Source organism: Armigeres subalbatus, chromosome 1, assembly GCF_024139115.2.
Source record: "Armigeres subalbatus isolate Guangzhou_Male chromosome 1, GZ_Asu_2, whole genome shotgun sequence".
NCBI classification, from domain to species: domain Eukaryota; kingdom Metazoa; phylum Arthropoda; class Insecta; order Diptera; family Culicidae; genus Armigeres; species Armigeres subalbatus.
In genome coordinates, this window is record NC_085139.1 from 149,424,971 (window position 1) to 149,448,497 (window position 23,527).

Genomic DNA, 23,527 nt, shown 5'->3' on the forward strand with positions numbered 1-23,527 from the left:
TTTGTCACATCTAAAACAGAAGGAAATAGGATTTATATTAAATTATTCCAAAAGCTCAATATTATGTCCAAGAAAATCCTTTATAACTTCTTATAGTATGAACAAGCAGAAGCTATACCAAGAAAATGTCCGTAACTTATTCTTAGTTTCAATGGCACAATTTTCCCTCTCAATTTTTCAAGACAGGATTTATCTCGAATATCCTTCTAGCAAATATTTACTTTAGCATAATGAAAAAAAAAATCTTTTCTCGGTTCTCTGGGAAATTTTTAATAAATCCATTAATGATGTTCTCTAAAGTTAAAGTTAACATTTGTCTTCTATCTGCAAAGCTTTTAAAACCCTTCAAGGAATATATCTTCTTGGAAATTGTAATTTTAATTGTAATTTATTGTCATAACGAAAGCCTTAGGGCAGCAGGGACTATGTCTAAGGGCTTGACGATCCCTCCCCAGGCTAGGGACGTTCCGATACTTCCGATATATCGAAATATCGATATTTTTCTTTCGATATCCGATATTTTTGTATCGATATTTTGCTTTCAATATATCGGTCATATAGCTTTCGATATCGATATATTGAATCAAAACAAAAATAACAATTGCATTGTATTTTGTAAAAGAAAATAATTCAAAATATCTTAAATGCCTTAAATGGATGGTGTCAGGTGCCCCATTACATTTTTTTGGCATCTCGACGCTTTGGATTGACGCGCCGATGTGCAATATCTGCCATACGGCTGTTGAATCCTTATGCGCATTCAATTATATATTTAACGTGTTCGTACGATAAATAAGATAAAACCATTTTAGAAATAAGAAAGAGGTTTGTGGAAATGGAAATTTAGAAAAATTGGAAAAATATGAAAATTTCCTCCAAAATAATGCCCCGTAGTAATTAAAGAGAATTTCCTAGACATGTTTTTGCGGGTTTCTGATGAAATTTTTTTCTAATGGAACTTTTTGCGAAAATTTTTAAAAATGTCTGTGAAAATCGTAAAATTTTGAAAGTTTAGGAGAATTTCCTTTTTTGTTAAGAATATTTTAATGGATTTTCTCGTGAAAATTCTTAATTAAAAATTTCATCAGAATAACCCGAGGAGAAATTCAAATGCAAAAAATTGCCTGTGGGATTTCAGCAAAGTTTCCAAAACTTCAGTTGATTTTTCCGAACGAACGGAAAATAGCGAGTAGATATCATACCTAAAACGCCGCCGCTACTGGTCAAAACTACGACCAACGCCGTCGTCGCCGATAATTGTTGGACTGACACATTCTAAAAGTATGTAGATGGCTCACTTTTTACTTGTGCACTGATACAAAAAATGAAAATTTTGATATTTTGACAGCCTAAATAGAAAATAAATTATCAGAGTCGTTAGAGCTCATAAAAAACTATTTATTCTATGCACTTTCGTACACCGATTCCTTAAATTTAAAGCCAATATACAGGTCGATTGAGGGTAGGGAAACGTCACTGGATTAAGTAATAGAAAAAAGTCATTTCAAAATGTAGAGGGGTAATACAGTACTTTAGTAATTAAATAACTACAATAAATATATTCTAAATATTTTCATTTAGGAAATATCATATGATTTTCCGATATATCGATATTTTCATTCCAATATATCGGTGGTATCGATACTTTGATTCGATTATCGAATCGAATCAAATATCGATATTTTGAAGTATCGGAACGTCTCTAGCCCAGGCCATCTGCGAGTTGTGGAGCCTGCCTAGGATGTGGTGGGGTTTGACAGTGGGCCCTGTTAAACCTCTATAAAAAGCTGCATGTATCCGCAAGTAGGCTCCGCCAAAGCGACCGTGTGCCGCTCAAAGCGCACAAGCCCAAGTCCTGGTGTTAGGTGGGACGCTAAACAGCCCTGACACGACGGCCCTCCGACGAGACAGGAGGTTTGCGCAGGCCCAATAAGCCGCCTGGAAAACCAATAATTACGAACAATATAAGAGATAATGCGACTCGATATAATCGGCAAAGAAATAGGCGACGAATAAAGGATCACGATTGGAAGCTTGGAACATGGAACTGCAAGTCGCTAGGTTTCGCAGGTTGCTACAGGATGATCTACGATGAATTACATCCCCGCAACTTCGACGTCGTGGCACTGCAGGAGATTTGCTGGACAGGACAGAAAGTGTGGACAAGCGGGCATCGGGCGGCTACCTTCTACCAAAGCTGTGGCACCACCAACGAGCTGGGAACCGACTTCATAGTGCTGGGAAAGATGCGCCAACGCGTGATTGGGTGGCAGCCAATCAACGCAAGGATGTGCAAGCTGAGGATAAAAGGCCGTTTCTTCAACTATAGCATCATCAACGTGCACTGCCCACACGAAGGGAGATCCGACGACGAGAAAGAAGCGTTCTATGCGCAGCTGGAGCAGACATACGATGGATGCCCACTGCGGGACGTCAAAATCGTCATCGGTGACATGAACGCTCAGGTAGGAAGGGAGGAAATGTATAGACCGGTCATCGGACCGGATAGTCTGCACACCGTATCGAATGACAACGGCCAACGATGCATAAACTTCGCAGCCTCCCGCGGAATGGTAGTCCGAAGCACCTTCTTTCCCCGCAAAAATATCCACAAGACCACATGGAGATCACCTAACCAAGAAACGGAAAACCAAATCGACCGCATTCTAATCGACGGTAAATTCTTCTCCGACATCACGAACGTCCGCACTTACCGCAGTGCGAATATTGAATCCGACCACTACCTCGTTGCAGTATGCCTGCGCTCAAAACTCTCGACTAATAACACACGAAAGTTTTATGAGAAGTTGAACCGTTCACGTAAGGGCCACGTGCCACAGTCTGATATGTGTAAGGACAAAAACGGGAACCTTCTTACGAACGAGCGTGAGGTGATCCAAAGGTGGCGGCAGCACTACGAAGAGCACCTGAATGACGATGTGGCAGACGAAGATGGCGGTATGGTGATGGACCTGGGGGATCGCGCGCAGGACATAATTCTACAGGCCCCGGATCTCTAGGAAATCTAGGAGGAGATTGGCCAGCTGAAGAACAACAAAGCCCCTGGGGTTGATCAACTACCAGGAGAGCTATTTAAACACGGTGGTGAGGCACTGGCTAGAGCGCTGCACTGGGTCATTACCAAGATTTGGGAGGAGGAAGTTTTGCCGCAGGAGTGGATGGAAGGTGTCGTGTGTCCCATCTACAAAAAGGGCGATAAGCTGGATTGTAGCAACTACCGCGCAATCACAAATTGTATGCCGTCGACTAGCACCAATTGCAAGGGAGTTCGTGGGGCAGTACCAGGCGGGTTTTATGGGCGAACGCTCCACCACGGACCAGGTGTTCGTTATTCGCCAAGTACTGCAGAAGTGCCGCGAATACAACGTGCCCACACATCATCTATTCATCGACTTCAAAGCCGCATATGATACAATCGATCGGGACCAGCTATGGCAGCTAATGCACGAAAACGGATTTCCGGATAAACTGACACGGTTGATCAAAGCGACGATGGATCGGGTGATGTGCGTAGTTCGAGTTTCAGGGGCATTCTCGAGTCCCTTCGAAACCCGCAGAGGGTTACGACAAGGTGATGGTCTTTCGTGTCTGTTATTCAACATCGCTTTGGAAGGGGTAATACGAAGAGCAGGGATTAACACGAGTAGCACAATTTTCAATAAGTCCGTCCAGCTATTTGGCTTCGCCGACGACATAGATATTATGGCACGTAACTTTGAGAAGATGGAGGAAGCCTACATCAGACTGAAGAGGGAAGCCAAGCGGATCGTACTAGTCATCAATACGTCGAAGACGAAGTACATGATAGGAAGAGGTTCAAGAGAAGACAATGTGAGCCACCCACCGCGAGTTTGCATCGGTGGTGACGACATCGAGGTGGTAGAAGAATTTGTGTACTTGGGCTCACTGGTGACTGCCGAAAATGATACCAGCAGAGAAATTCGGAGACGTATAGTGGCTGGAAATCGCAAGACGCTCCGATCGAATAGAGTTCGCCGCCGTACCAAATTGACAATCTACAAAACGCTCATTAGACCGGTAGTCAGTGGTGCATTTGAACGCGTTCAATTTGCGTTCACAAAAAATGAACTGAACCTGTGAGCTTATGAACAGATCACTCGTTCAGATCAGAAAACTGAACTCGAAGGAGGCTTTGCACGAACGTAGTATGAACCTTGTCATTCGCTCAGCAGCTTGTCAATGTTAACACCTGCTTGGAGTTGTGTTGTCTGGCCGCCTTTTTTTGCAAGCGAACTCAATTATTCAAGTTGAATCCGCATAAATGAGTATTCATTCGAGGACATCGAATACCTCTCTGTAAAAGAAAATAATTATATTCTTATTTTGTATTGAACAGTTAGAAAACCGGCAATTTGCAGATCAAAATTCAAGTTATGAGCAGTAAACCCTTACAATCAACAATTTGAGAATTGATACCGGATAATAATCGGAAGAAAGCGTCTTTTTAATGCATATTTACGGAAAGGATAAGGCTTCAAAATACTTGATGAATCGCCAATTTGCTTCACTTAAAAATTAAGAAAGCTCTGATTTTACATGCCATATTATACACATGGGTACACAGTACATTTTATTTTTAGTTTAGTATAAGCGATTTTATCTGTTATTATTAATCTTCCATCATACGATAAAATAAAAGCTAATTTCATTTTATTACTTGAAATCCTATCAGTTTTTAATTGAACTGTTAGTGACCTATATAGAGAATAAGGTACTACTCAAATAGTTATTTTGCTGACATCTACAATTTGAAGTTCTCAATCAAGGTGCTACATTATAGAAATTCATTGCTGCTAGACATGTTGAAGAATTTGTTTGAAAAATTAAACATAATTGAATCCGATTCATTATCGCATATTTGATCAACTTGAATTTGATTGTAACTGCTTCAACCGTATTGCTATATGCATAATATTATTATAACTTACTGTTAGCTAAGATAATTTTATCTTTAGATCAAAACTACTTATCAGAATGTTTTGCCGAAAAATGACATGTAGACATTTTTCTCTTTATTCGGCTTTCCATGTTTGATTGACCGCTTGCTGATATACGTTACGTTTGGGAATATTTATGCCGTTTTTTCTCCATTTCAGGAACGGTCATTGCACTATAGTGTTAACCAGAAATTTTGAACTATAGCTTAATTTATAATTTAAAAAATAAAACATGCAAGCCGCCATACTGAAATATCAATTATAACATCAATCTACTCTAAATTAATGATTTCGTGTGTGTTACTTCTACGTGAAGTTAAACGATTTACAATGATATGGAAAAGCTAATATCATCTTCCAAACTTGGACGTACATGTTCATGATAGAATTAGAGGCGAAAGTATAGAATTGATAGTTCCGTTAGAATACGGCAGGCATGAAGGATGTTTTTATAGAAGTCGATTTGAAAGCGAGCGGAGGGCAATATTTGATATGGCACATATCACACGACCTTCCTTCTGTCAAGCTCCCGTATGAAGGGGGAGGGAAGAATATCGGTGTGGAAGCTGGGGAAGTGGGGAAGCAGAACTGTGCAATAAAAATCCTATTCGACTAAATGCTGATGTCATATTAGAAATTTGGAGACAGTACTCGTCGATAGAAAATCCTTCCGCACGCGATGGCATATGAGCAAGTCAAACCACCTTCCTTTTGCCAGTGGAGATATATCAGCTTCCACACGGATATTCTTCCATACGGGAGCTTGGCAGAAGGAAGGTCGTGTGATATGTGCCATCACAAATATTGCCCTCCGCTCGCTTTCAAATCGACTTCTATAAAAACATCCTTCATGCCTGCCGTATCCTAACGGAACTATCAATTCTATACTTTCGCCTCTAATTCTATCATGAACATGTACGTCCAAGTTTGGAAGATGATATTAGCATTTCCATATGATTATCAATCTACTGCCATGCGATATCATGCGCAGTCTTGAAAAAATAACCTATAGTTTACATATATATAACTTTTACTTTTCCTTATATATGTACTTTACTTTGGCATAATTTTGAACGCGTTCAAATTTTAGATCAGAACGCAGAGTTCAAGAGCCAAATGGAAATTTTGAACGATGATCTAAGATTGCTTTGATCAAGTTCTGTTTTTAGGAACGCACATGCTATTCTTAGCTCGCGTTCAGTTCAAAATGCAACACTGCCGGTAGTCCTCTACGGACACGAGACCTGGACGATGCTCGTGGAGGACCAACGCGCACTCGGAGTTTTCGAAAGGAAAGTGCTGCGTACCATCTATGGTGGGGTGCAGATGACGAACGGTACGTGGAGGAGGCGAATGAACCACGAGTTGCATCAGCTGTTGGGAGAACCATCCATCGTTCACACCGCGAAAATCGGACGACTGCGGTGGGCCGGGCACGTAGCCAGAATGTCGGACAATAATCCGGTGAAAATGGTTCTCGACAACGATCCGACGGGCACAAGAAGGCGAGGTGCGCAGCGGGCAAGGTGGATCGATCAGGTGGAAGATGACTTGTGGACCCTCCGTAGACTGCGTGGCTGGCGACGTGTAGCCATGGACCGAGCCGAATGGAGAAGACTCTTATATACCGCACAGGCCACTTCGGCCTTAGTCTGAATAAATAAAAATAATAACGGAAGCCTACAGGTTATCTTAGGTCAAGACACTTATATTAAAACAAACGGTTCGGAAAACAAGATAGAGTACAAGTGTAAATACTAAATGCAACTAAATATAGGTTCTGTTATTGGGTGTGTCATAGAGAGTCTAGCTTCTGTAATTGCCTTATCTTCCAGAAAATGCTTTCTGAAATTTGTGTATCATGATTTGCTGTCTGATCGCCAAAGGGAGCAGGTTCCAGTGGATTGCCCCTGCGATCAAAACAACTTTTTCTGTTCGCCGTCGTGTGGTGGGAAATTACAAAAGTGAGGGCAGGCTCCAGTTGGCCTTTTGTTAAATGTTATTGGAGATAGACTGGAAGAGTTTCGACGTAACCCTAATTCTACCTAAATCCCATTTTTAGTTTATATGAATAAAAGCATTCATTAACATTTCTCCAGAGATTCCTCCAAAACGCGTACACCACCCTTCTTTATGAATCAGTGTACCAATTAGACGAAGTTGTAGGAAAAACATCACGCTGAAAGGCCACCAAAAACACATTTTAAAATGTAGCTTCTGGGATAAGTTATTGGCAAATAATTCAAACTCTAACTATTTTATCGGTTGCATCTTCGCATTTATGCGATATAAACATTTGGTAATCAAACTACAATTCCGCCACCTGCTAAATTTCCCATGAAAAATACTTAGCTAATCATTCTATTTACTAATGAATACATCACAAAAGAATCGGAAGAAATATGCAAGGCAGATAATGACCTTCAATCATAGTGCCCAAGATGCCCCCAGTTCCCCTAAATGTAAATAAATTGACAAAATTTTACACAACGACGAACATTTGAATAAATTCTTTGAGATAAATAATCTGGGATTGCTTCACTCAACCCGCACTTTTGCTGGCTGGCGCTACGCCGTGTAGAAAGGATTGCATGATGGGGGTGCTGGAAGGAACAATTACCGAGAGTTCCCAAAATCCATGTCCATTCTGCCAAAACACCTACCTTAGGTTCCGGTAGCCGATCTCGTAAATTGCTGCCGATCCGTTCCAACTGCGACGAACTGCTGCAAATTTTCTTCAACATCCCAGAAATCAATAATACCCATATTTGACGTATTGGTTCTTCTTTATGTAGAAAAGTTGCTTTTGTGCATTCCTCCATATTATTTTTCGCCTTTCATCTGAAACTGCACTCGGGATTGGGGGGTAAACACTCGCCTTTGTCCGCCGTTTGCACCGTTTCTCCGAGGCACCCGCGTACGCGACAGCAAACGACCGTACTATTTCATCTATTATCGTCGAAATCGCACTAATTATTCCAAAAAAATGGGATTATTTTTTCACAAAAAATACCTGTTTGACATTTATCAACATTGTAGAAATATCACTTTTTAATGGTAGCAAAGCAGCAGCTGCCTGCCATATTTGTAGTACGCGGAATCGCCACCAGGGCTGTCATTTTGGCGTGTTGCAAAATACAGCGATTCGGGACGAATGCTTTGTTTCATACACGGTTATACTTATCTACCCAAAATGAAGTTCAAGTTTCCCGTCAAAAAAATTTATGCATTCAATCGATTCTTTGGCTTTCCAGAGATAAATTTTCCAAAGAACCCGTATTTTTTTATGCCTCTAAGAGCACCTCCACGGGAGTCCCCATCGGGGTCCCTATCGCTATTTCCGGGCCCTTTATAGAGACCCTCTTTTGCACCGGCGGTATCTAAACGGGAATGTAAAATAAGAACGCAACTCAAAATTAGCGGTGAGTTTCCAAATTTAGCGCCCCATACTGGGTTGCTAAATTTTCATACAGAGTTGCTATTTCGTGAAACGTCACTTTGGTATAGATAAAAAAATTGCAGAAAATCTGTTTTTCTTTTTCAGAACAATTCCGGCGTAAATAAAATAGCAAGGGAAATATTCAATTTTTTAAATCTAGCGCCCCAGTTCAACTCCGCGAAGGAGTAATTATACTAGTGGATTAGCTATGATGAGGAGCGATGCGCACGGACGCCCGCTAGAGTCCAAAATTTTCATGGATTTTCTCGAAAGAAAATTACTTACTTAGTAAGTTTTCCCAAGAAAATTCTTTGGATTCTTTCGGATGTTGTTACAAAATTGTTTGTCCGTGACATTCTTCAGAGAAAAAAAATGTGGAAGCATTCCTGCAGGATTTTGTCAAGTCAAGAGATTGCTGTATGAAAACTGGTGGGAATTGCAGGAGAAATTTCTTCAACCGCAAGTAGTATAAATCCTCGAAGGAAATTTCCAGGAGGAAGGAAGTCCAGAAGGAATAATAGTGAAAAAAGTTTGATGACGGGTTCCCAGCTAGCCTTACGAGCAAAGCGTAGAATTGCCCTCCGGATTCCCGATTCTGTTGTTTTCAAGTGGGCTTCTTGAGCATATTTGTCACACAAAATACATACTCATGCAATGACGGGCACAGAAAAGCTTTCAATTGATAACTGAGGAAATGCTTATAGAGTACTAAGTTGAGCAGCTAGCCAAGTTCCAGTTGGAATGAAGAGCCATTGAAGAAGAAAATGACTACTTTTAGCAACGCCCGGTGAGAACTCAATGTATTTACGAAGTCGCTATACCTAAAACAGAAACCACCGGTGGGAAGATGGGGCGCTATCCTAAAATAGCACTCGAGAGGGAGCGCTATAATAAGAATAGCGATGAGGACTCGCGTGGAGGTGCTCTAAGAGCATCATTATCGGTCGCGAGCATTTTAATCACCCACGCAGCGCTTTCATTTTAGTTTCGTCACTCGTTTCCGCATCGGTGACTATTTTCGGCTCTCAATTTGGTTGCTGTATTCCGTACCGCTGACGTTTGACAGTTGACAGTTCATCAAATAGCAGCGCTCTTATCGCGCTACCAAATTTGGTCACCTGTCAGTCGCGCTACTGTTATAGCAGCGCGTTTAGTAGCGACCGGTAAAGTGTCAAGTAATGATACTGCGCTGCCAAACGGCTTAAACTCACCACCGGTAATCTTGCTCTAAGTATTTTTAAAATTTATAATAATCGAGCAGAACATTTTTCCGAAAGTAAAGTGACAGCTCCCATTACTTTGCGTGGGAACCTTACAAATGACAATTTTGTTTTTCGTTCTTTTCATGTGGATACTGTTGTAAGAATTTTGTTTCGATTCTTTACTTTTCCGATTCAGTGAACGGAATTTAACATGTGATTGAGATAGAAAAAGAAATTTCTTTTGAACACGATACCAACCTTAAAAAGTAGAGAGGTTACGGAATTTTGTTCAATATTGCGCATAAACCCCAAAATTTTATTCCCACCTTTGGGTTTCCGCGCCGAGCACTCAGCGCCAAACTCTGCGACAAGGAGATAGTGGTCAAGTTACCCGGATAAAAATTTACAGTAACTTGTATGACATAACCCATTGAAATACAATAGATTGTGTGGCAAACAATACAAACTATTGTATGCTTAGGGTTCATTCACAAATTACATAACGCATAAAGGGGTGGGTGGGTACACAATATTGCGTTACTAAATGTTACGGTTTGTCTAGGGGGTGGGTGGGTTTGCTTAGTTCTGTTACGGGTAACATTTATGATAATAAAATTATATAAAAAATGAAATTACTAATTAAATTTAAATTTGACAGTATTATAATGTGCTATGAAGGAAGTTAAGGTAGACTTCATTGAAAATACCAATTTATCATTTTTGTGAAATTTTAGTAAGACGTTACGCGTCACAAATGGGGGTGGGTGGGTATAAGGGAAATGTTACAAACAAGTCACGGAGGGGTGGGTGGGGTTTCAAATCTGTGTTTTTTTGCGTTATGTAATTTGTGAATGAGCCCTTATTGTAAAATGTTCACGGTTGTAAAAGATCTTTATTGTACGTCCATTAAAATAACAATATATTTAAATGTTACCGATTCATTCTATTATATTTTTATTGTTCGCTTATGTTTAGTATTGCTCATCCAAAAACTAAACAAATTTTAAAAGTATTCGGTTTGGATGATCTGGAAATCCGTCTAATGTAATTGTATTAATATAATTTTGGAATATTTCATGGATTTATTATATTGATGAAATAACAATTGAAAACAATAAAATTACAATAGCTTTGCTTATTAATTATTATCTCAAGCATATATTTTCATTTTGCAGGTCTAGGAATGTTATGCAATAAAAAATTTAATTAAAAAAATGAAAGAGAACAAAAACTTTTGCTTATCATTTTACTCGGAGAATGGCTGAAATCATTTGAGCGTGTACAGTTTTGTTTATAATTAGTGAAGAGATGAAAATAATGAAACTTTATGGTGCAGAAAGTCTCTTTTCCATTACAGTTTCTGCTGCTGGGCAAGCGGTAAATCACTAGGAATGGGCGTTTTTTTGAAAAAATATCGATACTGCCGAATCATTCTAGAGTGCTTTGAGAATAGGTCGTATGTGCAAAAGAGAGTTTCTCTTTGCTTTCTTTCTCTTTCGATTATTACAGATCTATACTACACTTTACTCCATGTTTCTTGGCAGATGACTAAAGATAATAGCTTTGTCTAGCGTTCTGAAGTGAAAATGTACCAAAATATGCAAAACTAGTTTATATATTAGTGAAAGAGAGCGTGACCAGAGAGAGCCTCTCTTCTGCACATACGACCTATTCTCAAAGCAATCTAGCATTGTTTTTATTGTCAAAATATCGATGCCGAAAAATATCGGCGTTGAAACATTGATATTCCGATATATCGATACGTCCCAAAAATTAAAAGCACGAGCAAAAAAAAAAATAAAAAAAAATAAAAAAAAAAATAAAAAAATGGCAACTTTAGGTTTCCCATTTCAGATCATCGAATCACACATCTAAGTTTAACAGATTGTGCCAAAGGTGCTATATTTTTAGTTTTCAAGATAAAATTTTCAAAACGACTTATCTGCTTTTGTAATCAAAGATTCAAACGACGATTTGACGAATCTGATAGCACTCCCATGGGAACCAATACCATCAATAGGAAGGTGAAGGATTCCGCTACCTGTTGATGGTGTTGGTTTGCGTTGGAGAGCTATCAGATTCGTCAAATCGTCGTTAGAATCTTTGTTTACAAAAGCAGATAAGTCGTTTTGAAAATTTTGTATTGTTTTGATGTATTACGGATAATGTCTCGGTATTTGAAAAAATCGAATTTCGATATCAGCTACAAAAAATCGATACGGTCAAAAATCGAACACAAAAAAATCGATATAAAATATCGATTAATCGGAGCGAAAATATCGATTCCCGATATATCGTATCGGTATCGCCCATTCCTAGATCACTATACGGCTTCTGTACCGTGGTAAGTATTTAAAGTGTTAGCGCGCGTTAGAGCATCATTACTGGGAGCGAGTATTTTGATCAGTGCTATCATTTTAGATTAGTCACTCTTTTTCGCATCGGTCACTATTTTCGGTTATCATTTTGGTGGCTGCATTCCGTACCGGTGACGTTCGACGTTTGATAGTTCATCAAATAGGGTAAATCACTACTTGGGCCTATGGACCCGATTCCCGGCTCACTGCACAGAAAACTAATGATTTATACTGTTTGGAAGCCGTAGGTTTATGATTGATAATTTTTAAAAAGTCTCCCATTTATCTTTCACAATACTCAATATATTTTAACCACTTGTTTTACTCCGAATTGAACCAATTGTAGAAAATAAAAATGTAGATTTCAAAACTTCGCTCTCCGTTGCCACACCACTGAGCCGGAGTGATTCTTTCCACTTTTACAAAACGGTATCATCAAATAAACACCTACCTGAAAATCGTCACAGTGCTCGATACAACCATTGCTTTAAGGTGTTAATCACCACACCATAATTCTAAACACACGCACTTAAATTCTTCCTATTAGTTCGTTTCACTAGAACTTATTTAAACATATTAGAATACATTTGAAATTGTATTCTCAAACCGAACAAAAAATCACCTCGGCCCAAACACTTCAAGCCGCACCGTGCTGCCAAAAGGCCAAAAGTATGAAAATGATCCTTCATCGATAACAGAAAAACTGTCTAATACGTTGACGCTATCATCACAGACAAACAGACGTAACAGCTTGAACATTTTTCTGAAAAATCCATCGCTCAACTTATCTACCCCCATCTTACGAGCATGTTACACGAAACGATGTTTCGTATGACATCGTCACCAGAAGGCGCTGGAGTGAAATGTCAAAACCGAAGGATTACGACACTAGCGCCTCTAATTGTGAATTGCGTAATCAATCAAATTCAAATTGATCGTTGAAATCATGGTCGATGGTATTTTCTCTAGTGTTACGTCTGTTTGTCTGTGCTATCATGTTATTTATAATTCTCTCGATTTCAAAAGGTGAAAAGAATATTGTTTTTAAGTGTTTGGAAGAAATTTGGATGAGTAAATATATCTTCTCAACCAAATAAAAATGATTATGAATAATATTGCCGATTTCACCAATTTGAAGAGTTATGTGTAGGTTGTGATTTGACCGCTTCTTTTTCTCACACGCACTCTCATTTCGGCTTGATCGATTTTTGTTACTGAAATTTACCCAATTATAACCCATTACTCGTTAGTCACATGTAAGCGTGTACACTAAATCGATTCCCGCCATGATTTGACGTCTATTTGTTTTCAGATTGAGCACTCACACACAAATATTATACACGGAAAATCCAACTTTTTTGAGTGTATTGAGTGTGAGAAAAAGATGACTGTGAGAAAAAAATCTCGCAAAACTCTTATAAAGTGCAAAAAGCGCAATACCATCTGGCATCTTGTTGTCGTGGAACGTGCATATTTTTGTTTACGTCTCATTTTCTACCGTCCCGAGAGAGACCCAACAAACAACGACAAGCTACAAATAAGCATCTAGGTTGAATTATTGTTTATTAGTGATCTTCATAGCTGAATAAAATAGATGCTGAATAATTTGCTAGACAGATTTCATTTCACCATTTTATCAAACTAATATTCGACATGACTTATTTATTTGTTTGCTACCTTTATTTGAAGTCGAACTTACGTTTTCGCTTTATCACATTTCAGCACATTGGGGAAGTTTAACAATGTACTGAACTAATGATTTTTAAAGTTCTCTGTTCGACTATGATGTGATGCTCTGATAGGGTGGTCGAATTGAGTTTGAATAGTAAGTTAATAAGCAGGCATTAGACATCCTTCTTAACCTTTGTCCTTCTTAACCATTGGATTTCACATTTATTTGATCTATCGCACAGTGGGAAAAAACATGCTTTTTCAGTTTCAGAGAAAATCTGGATTCTAGATTTGGGAAATTTGATTTTTAGAAAAATAAAGATTATTTTCAAGACAAGCTTTTTATTTTCGTGATTTATTAAAGTGTCGGAGATTATAACGAACAAAACAGCTGGAGCAATAAAAAAAAATCATGCATTCATGCTGAACTATTTTTTTACTAACTAACGAAATTTACTAAAAGCCGGACATAACGCCATTGAATAACATCGGAAAATTATTGAATCTTTGATGTGTGGAATCCCAATATTATCGCATGGATGTTGATCTTTATTGCGGCGAAATTGGAATAATCTTAGCATTTGACAATCATATCGCAACCGATTATCAAGAGATTCTGAGGAAGGCCGAATATACATTGATTTTATTTTCATAAATTCATAAATAGCATTGAGGACGGATTTTATTTTATCGTTTATCGACATTATTTTTACGTATTTTTCCTAGTGTGCGATGGTTATGACTGGCTGAACAATGGTTGAAATAAAAATCTTGTACAGTTATTAACAAACTGTAGTTTGACAGATCGACTTATTGAATAAGAGTCCAATTATGATTCATATTCAGCAATAAGATTATTTATGTTATGCATTGAGTGAGCCATATCTAACAAATCAAGGATGGCGCGGATGACAACGTTACCGGCGGATGATCAAATGACAGCAGTTCGAGACCCAATTTAGGAAAATTTTAAAATGATTATATGAAAATAGCAATTGCTTCAAAATACGTTCATTGGAGATCTTACTGATGTTACATTCTATGCGTTATTATTTTTCGAAGAATTCACATGTAGCTGAATTGAGGCTTAGTAAAATGCTTATTAAAGGTTTAACGAATCAGTTAATAAAGTTGTTTTTCAAAATGAGATGTTATAGTTGTATAACTTCGCCAAAATTGTGTGAACAAAGCTTGAACTAAAGTTGTGATAAGAAATAGTACAGACTTAATTCAACACAGCGCCATAGATATAATTATCAAGATATTGGGGTCAGTGCAAATTAGTACTCATTTTATGGTTCCAGTGTACTAACCCTTCTGGTACCCGGCGGTACCCAGTGAAACAAAGCAACCCCACCATTGAATTGAAATTAGTTCTAATTTTATACTGTTGCCATAGATGTAACAATGAATTGTTTATTTATTTTTCAACGGTGAAATGCGTATCGTTACCCAATATGAATTCCAATTTCATCTAATATTCTCCTTTTCTATTTTAGATCGGAGATACGATGATATAAATAATTCATCGACTAGCGTTTGTTACTACCTTCTAAGCCCAAATTACCTCTGAGGTAACGATGATGAAAGAAAAGTAACCCCACCAACAAGAACAAGGACAAGGGATAGGAAAATGGAAGGGAACGGGCGAATGTAGATTGTTGGGGTCCATGAGCTTCATGCGGTAACCGAAACTGACGGTTAGTGGGCAGACGGGGAAGTTACAGTTGACTGGCTTCCAACATGGTGGGACCCTTGGGCACAGAGAACAGACGTTGAAGCTGCACTCACTATGTTGTGATAACTTTTTACTGTTCATTTTGAAATAACTTTGGAATGTCGCCGTTATCCCGTGCATAATCAGCGCTAGCGTCATCAAAAAATGCCACTGTGCGCTAGTGTCATTATATACTCGATTAAGATGAAAACCGGAATACGGGACTAGCGAAGTTGGATTTTTCTCGCAATCCGTACGTTAAACCTAACTTCGCTAGTGGCGCGCTAGTCTAATTAGGGCCTAATTAGACTAGCGCACTACTAGCGAAGTTAGGTTTAACGTTCGGATTGCGAGAAAAATCCAACTTCGCTAGCCCCCCATTTCGGTTTTCAACTTGACTAGCGATACATGCAAGAGTATAACAACGCCATCGTGTTGTCAAAATGAGATTGTGAGTTGCAATGTCGACGTCGTGGGCGTTGCGGTTCGGTTTGTTTTTTTACACATGTTTTGCAAGAAATTTTGTTCGAGCCTCCATGTCTGTTCTCTGTGCCTTGGGTGATCAACGTCCCACTTGCTCACAATCGGGATGGTGACACATCGAATATTCAATTCAAACAAACCCTCACCTCCAAAACTACGGTCCCGGTCTCTAGAGGTGTATTGCCCAACGATAGCGAAAACTCATCGGCCACCAGCACGGGGCTCGATTTCTGTCCTGCTTCGGGGCAAGGATTATTAGAAGCAATGCTTATGCTTTTCCGATCTCGTTTCTCTCTCCCGGAATATCCGCAGGGGTACTACCATCTCAGATAGGTGGCGAAGATGTAGAGATTTGAGTAGTATTGGCCAAGATATTGTAAGGAAAGTGTGAGGGATAGGTGCTACGTATCTATTTAAATTCTCGCAACCTTTTATAGAAACTGTATTTCGCATAAGAAACTATGCAGAACAATATTTTCCCTTGCCATACTCTACCAAAATAAAATCGAGTGACAATAAAGTAAAACCGAATTATCCCTCCAACAACGTTATAATCTCCACATTAAAATGTATATGATGCTCTAAAACGACCCTGACCCATCTTACCCCGTGACCCACCTTACCCTATATAATTTTAAGTTTTGCACATGTTTTATTTTTCCCCACACGCAGATAGTGGTAGCAAATGTAGATTCACATTCGTAAAGTATTCTTAATGAAATTTTTGGTTTAGGGGAATAAAGCATGAATTCCAAATTCTTTGGAAATTATTTCATTCTAGTTTTCACAACTTATCGTGAAATCTGCCAAAAATGATTCATAACGAAACAATCAATTTAGCTTCTGAAAGATCTGCCGAAAGAGTACTTTAAACTTCAATTTCAGTGCAGCCATAGAAATGACCTGGAGTCAAAATGCATCCGGAGATCCATCACGGAAGGAAACATTCGGTATTCTACGTACGACCGGGTCCGGAAACAAATCCAAAAATACGCGATAATGTGAAAAGACGAATGCGCTTACGGCTTGCATAATGTGAGCATGAGAATCTGTTGCAAGGACCTGTGGGAACCGCGAGAAGTACTCGTGTTCTTATGGTTTTTGAGCTGCGTAAATTTCTCCCTTGGTTTTTTAGTGCGTCTCGGCATTGCCTAGCTGAAATAAAAGTTAAGCATTTAATAAAAAATAAATACATATGAATATAAAACAAAACGACAAAACTATATTTACCCGTAAAATCTCAAGAATTCCTCATTAAAAATAGTTCTACTCGGAATCAGACGCAGGAATAAGATTGCGTTGAATGGAGTTCATAGTAAATGTGTGTCCTTGCTAACCCTCCAGTAAAATTGACTTCTGTGAACTTGCTAGCCACGGAGTTTTGTTGATTAATTTTTTTTTTAATTTTCTTTTGCTATCACGTATTGGTTTCAAAGAAAAACCATGGAAAAAAACAGTGACGATGCATGTCTTGCGATACACACGGTAAGATTTTTAGAATTTGATCACTTCGATAGTTTCCAAGTTTTTGGATTCTTCCAGTTATTTTTTTTTTGTTTTTGTTTTTCAGATAGAGGAACAGATAATTCTCTAGAAATCTTCTGAGTTAACTGTTGATAAATGGTTCAAACATTTCTTGAAAAAAAATTGGATGGGTGTACATTACAAAAAATATAAAAGAGTACGCATTGGTTTATGTTAGGTTTTTTTTGATTGTTGAAATTGCAAGCAAGTTTATAACCCGAAGTCTGTTATATCTAGAAGGAGGAATCCACAGAGAAGAGTCAAAGAAGTCAAAGAGGCGGGTCAGAATTGGCAGCAAAATCGTAGGCCCATAAGATTTCCGAAATTGCTTCAAAATTTTCTGCTTGAATGATTGTTTATGATTGCGAAGTAGTATTGTCAGATCAGCTACCATATATGAAAAATTGGAATCTTATTTCGTATATATAAATAACGTTTTAAACAATAACGAACTAGTTTTCAGAAAGATAATATGTGTCTATTAAAAAAGATCGAACCTGCCGAAAATGAAAACGAAAGTTAGAACAATTTGAGAATTCGTTGCTAGCACGTATTTACGCGATACCACTAAATCCGAGGAAATGGGAAGGGAAATGGAGGAAAATGAGAGGAAAAATGGACGATGAACGCGTAAGATAAGGGTAAGTGACAGTTGATCCAACACAAATCAAGAGTCAAGACACAAAATCAAAAACTGTAATTGTCCAAAAGTGCATAAAAAAGTCACGACTTCGGTAAGCCGACATCCCAAGTGATGGCTTCAGTGGGCTGAGGCAGTCCTAGCGCCCAGTGATTTTCTACTCCTGCGGCCAGGATGCAGCCGTGTCTGGTTGTTATCTGGCGGAAAACCTCGCGCCTAACCCTAACCCTATCTGCGGCGGCTCGCCGTGTTCGGCCAGACTTTGGTGACGCCAATTCCGGGAACGATCTTGGCGTCCAACCAAAACCCACACCCGTGTTGCGTCGTATCGTGTGCAGTCTCCACCTGTCAGAAAATCCCACGCCCAGGACACTCCCGTCGTCCATTCGAAACAAGCTGCAATCCGACAAGTTTTCGGTCTTCAACAAGTCTACGGTGGCACTACGCCGCCATTCTCATTCTCTCAGGCTCCATTTTTCATTATATTATAATATATTCATTATAAATATCATCTCTATAATATGCCCTCTTCTGCCTTATTAGTAGTCTTCATTTAGTTGCTGAAAAACAAAATTATTTGAAAATAAATTCAAAAAAGGAAACTCAAGCTTATTCTTTTCGTTATCATCGTGAAGAAAACATTCAAGATCCAACTTCCAATTTTCACATTTTGTTATTGTTTACTGAAAAAAAAACTCGTGGAGTGTTGCCATGGTTGCAGTGCTAAATCTTGTTCTAAGTGGCTAACCATAGCTTACGTATTGGGTACCGAGATGACATTTCTGGGGACCGAGGGTCGTTCATAATCTATGAAACTGGAACCATGAAAAAATCACCAGTTTCATATTGATTGTTGACAGCGCTGAATTAAATCATCACACTGATGTTAGTTCAACTAGTGAATGTTTGTTGGGGAATGAGAGTAAAATGTTGAGAGATCGAGTAAAATTTTGTTTAGGCCGGGAACTGGTTTTACGTGTGCCGGAATGGCAAATCGGTACGACTGAAATGAGTGCTGCACCTCATTATTTTAAATCAAATAAAAGCTTTTTTGAACGAAACCCTAGCAAATTTGGTCACCTGTCAGCTGCGCTACTGTTTTAGCAGCGCATTTAATAGCGACCGATAAAGTGTCAAGTAATGATACTGCGCTGACAAACGGTTTATACTCACCACCGGTAATCGTAATCTTAGGGTGCTGCCAGAGTAGACGCGAAGGGCAATGCGAAGCGTAGCGTCCATACGATTTGATAGCTCCTTATTTTTTATTGTTATTCCCTTGCGTACAATTTTCGCGCGGCGTCGCGTAGACGCGTCTACTCTGGCAGGCACCTTATACTACATACAAAAGTTCAATGTACATAATGAACGCAGTGGTTCATCCCGAACAAAAAATAAATAAAAATTTTATCTGCATAATACCTGATGACATAGTAACATGTATCCTTGTTCCTTTACAGAAATGAAGCTTATGATAAATAAAATACTGCTGCTTGCTGTTCACTGATTCAAGATCGTTCAGTGGCTACCATTGGCCAATCTTACCAACGGGATATAATAAGAACTGATGCAGGTAATTTTTTCTTTTCTTCTCGACGTACATACTTTTAATAAAACTGACATTCTTTAATAATTTACATTTTTCACAGGTTTATGCACCCGTAGCCAAGTAACAGCAATGCGAGTTAAAATGAGTTAAAATCAAGTTTTAACTGAATTAAAATTAATTTGAAAAAAAAAAAATGTAAAACAATTAATTGTATTGTATTTTTATTGTAATATTGGAGTATAATGTATTCTAAATCCTGTTGTATTTCTATTGTAAAACAATAGAAACAGTAAATGAAAACATTTAAAACACAATGTTTTCTATTGTTTTGTCGCTCGAAATCATCTCATAGAAGAACCGTAAAATCAATTGTTTTGCTCCAAATTTTGTATGGAAATTTTTCGATTTTTTTATTGTAAAGATACATAACAACCCCCCTTTTTAATTGTAAAAGTCCCATTTACCATTCATTTTATCGTGGAAAACCATTATTTCTCATGTGATTTTATTGTCAAAATTCCATTATATTCAATGGTAAAAATAATGTTTTAAATGGTGTTGTAACAATAAAATTTATGATACAGTCGGGATTCGCTGGTTGGGATCTTAATACTTGGGTCACTTTTTAGTTGGGCCTCCGCTGGTTGGGCCACTGCCCAACTAAAAAGCAACCGTACGTCAAAATTCAATGTAAACACGGAAAACGGGATTGGGCGTCACTGGACATCATTTGTGATGTTCAAGTCGAAATACACGTGTTCAAATGGCTGTCAGTTGACCCAACTAAAAAACCGAATTCGTTAGTTGGGCTGAGGTCGTGGCCCAACCAGCGAATTGCGACTGTATTTTAATAATATTTTTTATCCGGGTAATGGTACTCCTGATTTTTTGAAAACTGATGTCGATTGGTTGTGTGAGTGCACCGGTGTCAAAAAATAGTTGAAAATTTAATTGTCAAATGCACATTTTGACAGCAATATAGATGTATGAGTGAAAAAATTGTGCAAATGCTCTATCGCGGAAGCAGTCGCTGAAGACAAGTGTCAATGGTTTCAGTGACGAAACGAAAAGTTTCAATGCAAAAAGCAATATTACCAAGCGGAATTTTGACAACTGATCTGCATGGAGCTGCATGTCACGTTTACTTGCGGAATCATCGAGCATACTATCTTTTCGAAAGTAAAGTGACAGCTCCCATTAGTTTGCGTGGGAACCTTACAAATTCCCTTTTTGATTTTTGTTCTTTTCAGGTGGATACTGTTGAAGAAATTTCGTTTCAATTTTTTACTTCTCCAATTCAGTAAACGGGATTGGGATTGGGATAGAAAAAGTAATTTCTTTTGAACACGATACCAACCTTAAAACAGAAATCGAAAAAGTGCTGTTTTTTTTTAAATTGGCCCGATTTAACGTTCGATTTTAAAAATAGTTAGAGGCTGCATAAAATAGGGGTTCTTTGGGAAAGTTGACCTTAAATAAATCAAAGAATCGATTGAGACAATAAAACGAGATACAAGTTTTGACGGCAGAGGTCAATTGTTTGTATCTCGTTTTATTGCCTCAGTCGATTCTTCGACTTTTTTATGGTAAACTTTCCCATATTTTCTTGGAGGCTATTTAAAAAATTGAAAGTGCTGCACGTGTGAACCGGTGTGAAAAATTCACACGATGTTCGCTCAATGTCCGGCAAATGTTAGTCCAGTCTTGAAAACAGCATTTTTTCGATTTTTTGTTTTAAATTTTGATAATACCTAATAGGCGTAAAAACGAACGTATAAAATATGGGTTTTTTGAGACAGTCACAGTAGACCTTTAATAATATAAAGCGTCGATTGAGCGAATAAAAAACGAAGTGAAAGGTCAGTTCAGGTGAAACTTAAGTGTCCGGTGAATTATATCTAAAATATCTAAAAGTCAGGTAGAACTTACCCGATTTTTACGTAGAATGAGTATTCCTAATTGACAAATTTTGTATTGCGATGAGCTGAGAGAGCATCCCGAGCAATTTGCGAGGAAATTTGTTAGTTGTTTGTAAAGGGATTGTATCCTGAATTATTTGAAAAGGAATGGAATTGGAATTGATTTGTATAAGCAGTTGCGATTTGCGAAGACGTGAACTCTGTAAAGAATGTCGGATTATTCAGTATAGCGAGTAATGTGGTTTCCAATAGTTCAACAGGCCGTACTTTTGTTTACCGGTTTAAATAATCGGTAGTTTACGTTAGCAATTTTGGAGAAGATGTTTTGGCTCGTTCGTTCGGTAAGTCTGGTCACCCTGCCGAACGAGAAAAGGGTGACACGTGAAATATTTCACCTTAAATGTCACGAAACAGGAAGTCGTTTCGAGTTTGTTTTTGTTGATGGATGATCGTTCTGCTAAAACGGAACCGAACCTTGTGCGTGAAAGAACAGCCGGAAGCGCTTGCTTTGGATGAGAATAATTCCCCCAAATGGTCATGTTATTTACTACGTGGCTTTACGTTCTACTAATTGCACCACAGGTAATCTATATATTGAGTGATAATGTTGATATTAGTTTTATTCTCGACACAACAGGTGGTCTGGTGCTGGAATGCTTTCGATCATGACGGTGGCAGCGAGATGGAGTTACTCATGCGACGCAAATTGGAACTTTTGTCCAAACGAAGGATCAGACAAGCCCCACAGGCAGTTGCAAGTGGTAAGTGAAAATTGACGGAGAATACGAAAGACATGTGGATTTAGTGATCTGTTACATGTTTGCATACTTTCAAGTGGGTATCAGTGGTTCCCAAACAATGATAGTGAAAATAAATTGGGGCCTTGTTTCGGATTTTGTGAGATGGGAGGAACTGTTCCCCTACTTTTAAATGAAATGTAATACTTAAGAACGGGGCAAATTTATAATTATCCATCCTAATTTATTGTTTTAGTTGGATTAGTTAACAGTTAATAATAAAATACACATAATTTGTTTTAAGAATTTTATATCCCATTCACATTAAAAAAGACAGTTTTTTAAATTATGTATTAGCGTGATTTGTTTTAAAGTTAGACATTTGAGTTTGTAATTGTAATTTATTGAACGAGAATTTAAAAAACTGTTTGATCAATAACCAACTTTTCTTCAGAAGTCGACACATCTCAGTATGACCTAACACTGCGTCGGGTCAAGTTGAAGCTAAATCGCACTGCCGCTGGTCAGCAAACAGTATTTTGCCGCGTCCGAAGCAGCGGAAACATGTATCTCTACTCCGATAATCATATTCTACGAATCATTGTTAGCGAAAGCGGCGTGAAACTGGCTTCGATAGCCACGATATCCGATATCAACGAGGAAGTAGTTGAATTCGAGGTAAAATGTTTTCTGAGTTTCCAATGCAATAGCGCCCTAATTATATCAATTTCAGATGGAGGAACTGAAGACAGTAACTAACAAACGATTGCTGGTGGGCGTCGTGTATCTGCGAGATCGATTCCATATTTATCAAATTCCAGAAAATGCGAAAAATGATGGCTCTACGACCATAAAAGCCAGTCAGAAAATCAACCGCCCAGGTCATATCCAGCGGTCCGTTTTGGTTCAGCACAAGTCTGATTTGTTCCTCATCAGCGGATATTCGGAAGCTGGCTTCGGTAAAGTTGTGTGAGTATCTACGAATTTATGAACATATCACATATTTTGCATAACCCAATTCTTGATTTTGACGAAACTTTTACAGCAGTCGCAAGTTGTGTGATCCCAAACTTTGGAAAGCTTATCTACAGGATTGTGTAAAAAAAAAAAACAAAATATTTCCCATTTAAAGTACATGGGATTCAAAATCAGATTTTCATCAATCGAACCATTTTGTTGGCATCTTGGTGCAGTGATTTATCTCTTCTTGCACTGTTGTAGTCACTGTTTCATATATATAATCTCCCATAAATTGTTTAATCTCTTTATTCATTTATTCTATATTTGGTTTGACCTTATTTGTGAAGTTT

At 38.3% G+C, this 23,527-nt stretch overlaps 2 protein-coding genes and 1 long non-coding RNA gene across 5 annotated transcripts in view; 2 read left to right on the plus strand and 1 right to left on the minus strand.

The window, feature by feature from the left end:
* Positions 1–8,125, minus strand: part of LOC134205242 (serine/threonine-protein kinase Warts) — a 30,324-nt gene extending 22,199 nt beyond the window's left edge. The window contains exons 1-2 of one of the 3 annotated variants that reach the window (XM_062680322.1): positions 7,993–8,125; positions 7,643–7,928 (exon numbers count right to left, since the gene is read on the minus strand). The gene's annotated coding sequence lies outside the window, so the exon portion shown is untranslated. Of the gene's footprint in view, positions 1–7,642 lie in introns of all 3 variants that reach the window. The other 2 variants (XM_062680323.1, XM_062680321.1) reach the window with 2 other exon arrangements.
* A 3,811-nt stretch (positions 8,126–11,936) lies between these two features.
* LOC134207347 (uncharacterized) lies at positions 11,937–19,758 on the plus strand. Its single transcript, XR_009978364.1, has 3 exons — positions 11,937–11,964; positions 19,473–19,585; positions 19,662–19,758. It is a non-coding gene; the product is annotated as an uncharacterized LOC134207347 (long non-coding RNA).
* A 2,146-nt stretch (positions 19,759–21,904) lies between these two features.
* The window catches only part of LOC134205243 (uncharacterized), a 35,953-nt gene continuing 34,330 nt past the window's right edge, over positions 21,905–23,527 (plus strand). Inside the window, exons 1-4 of the mRNA XM_062680324.1 lie at positions 21,905–22,062; positions 22,118–22,241; positions 22,672–22,895; positions 22,951–23,186. Coding sequence (XP_062536308.1) covers positions 22,012–22,062; positions 22,118–22,241; positions 22,672–22,895; positions 22,951–23,186 — 635 coding nt within the window. The 5' untranslated portion in view covers positions 21,905–22,011. The remainder of the gene's footprint in view (positions 22,063–22,117; positions 22,242–22,671; positions 22,896–22,950; positions 23,187–23,527) is intronic.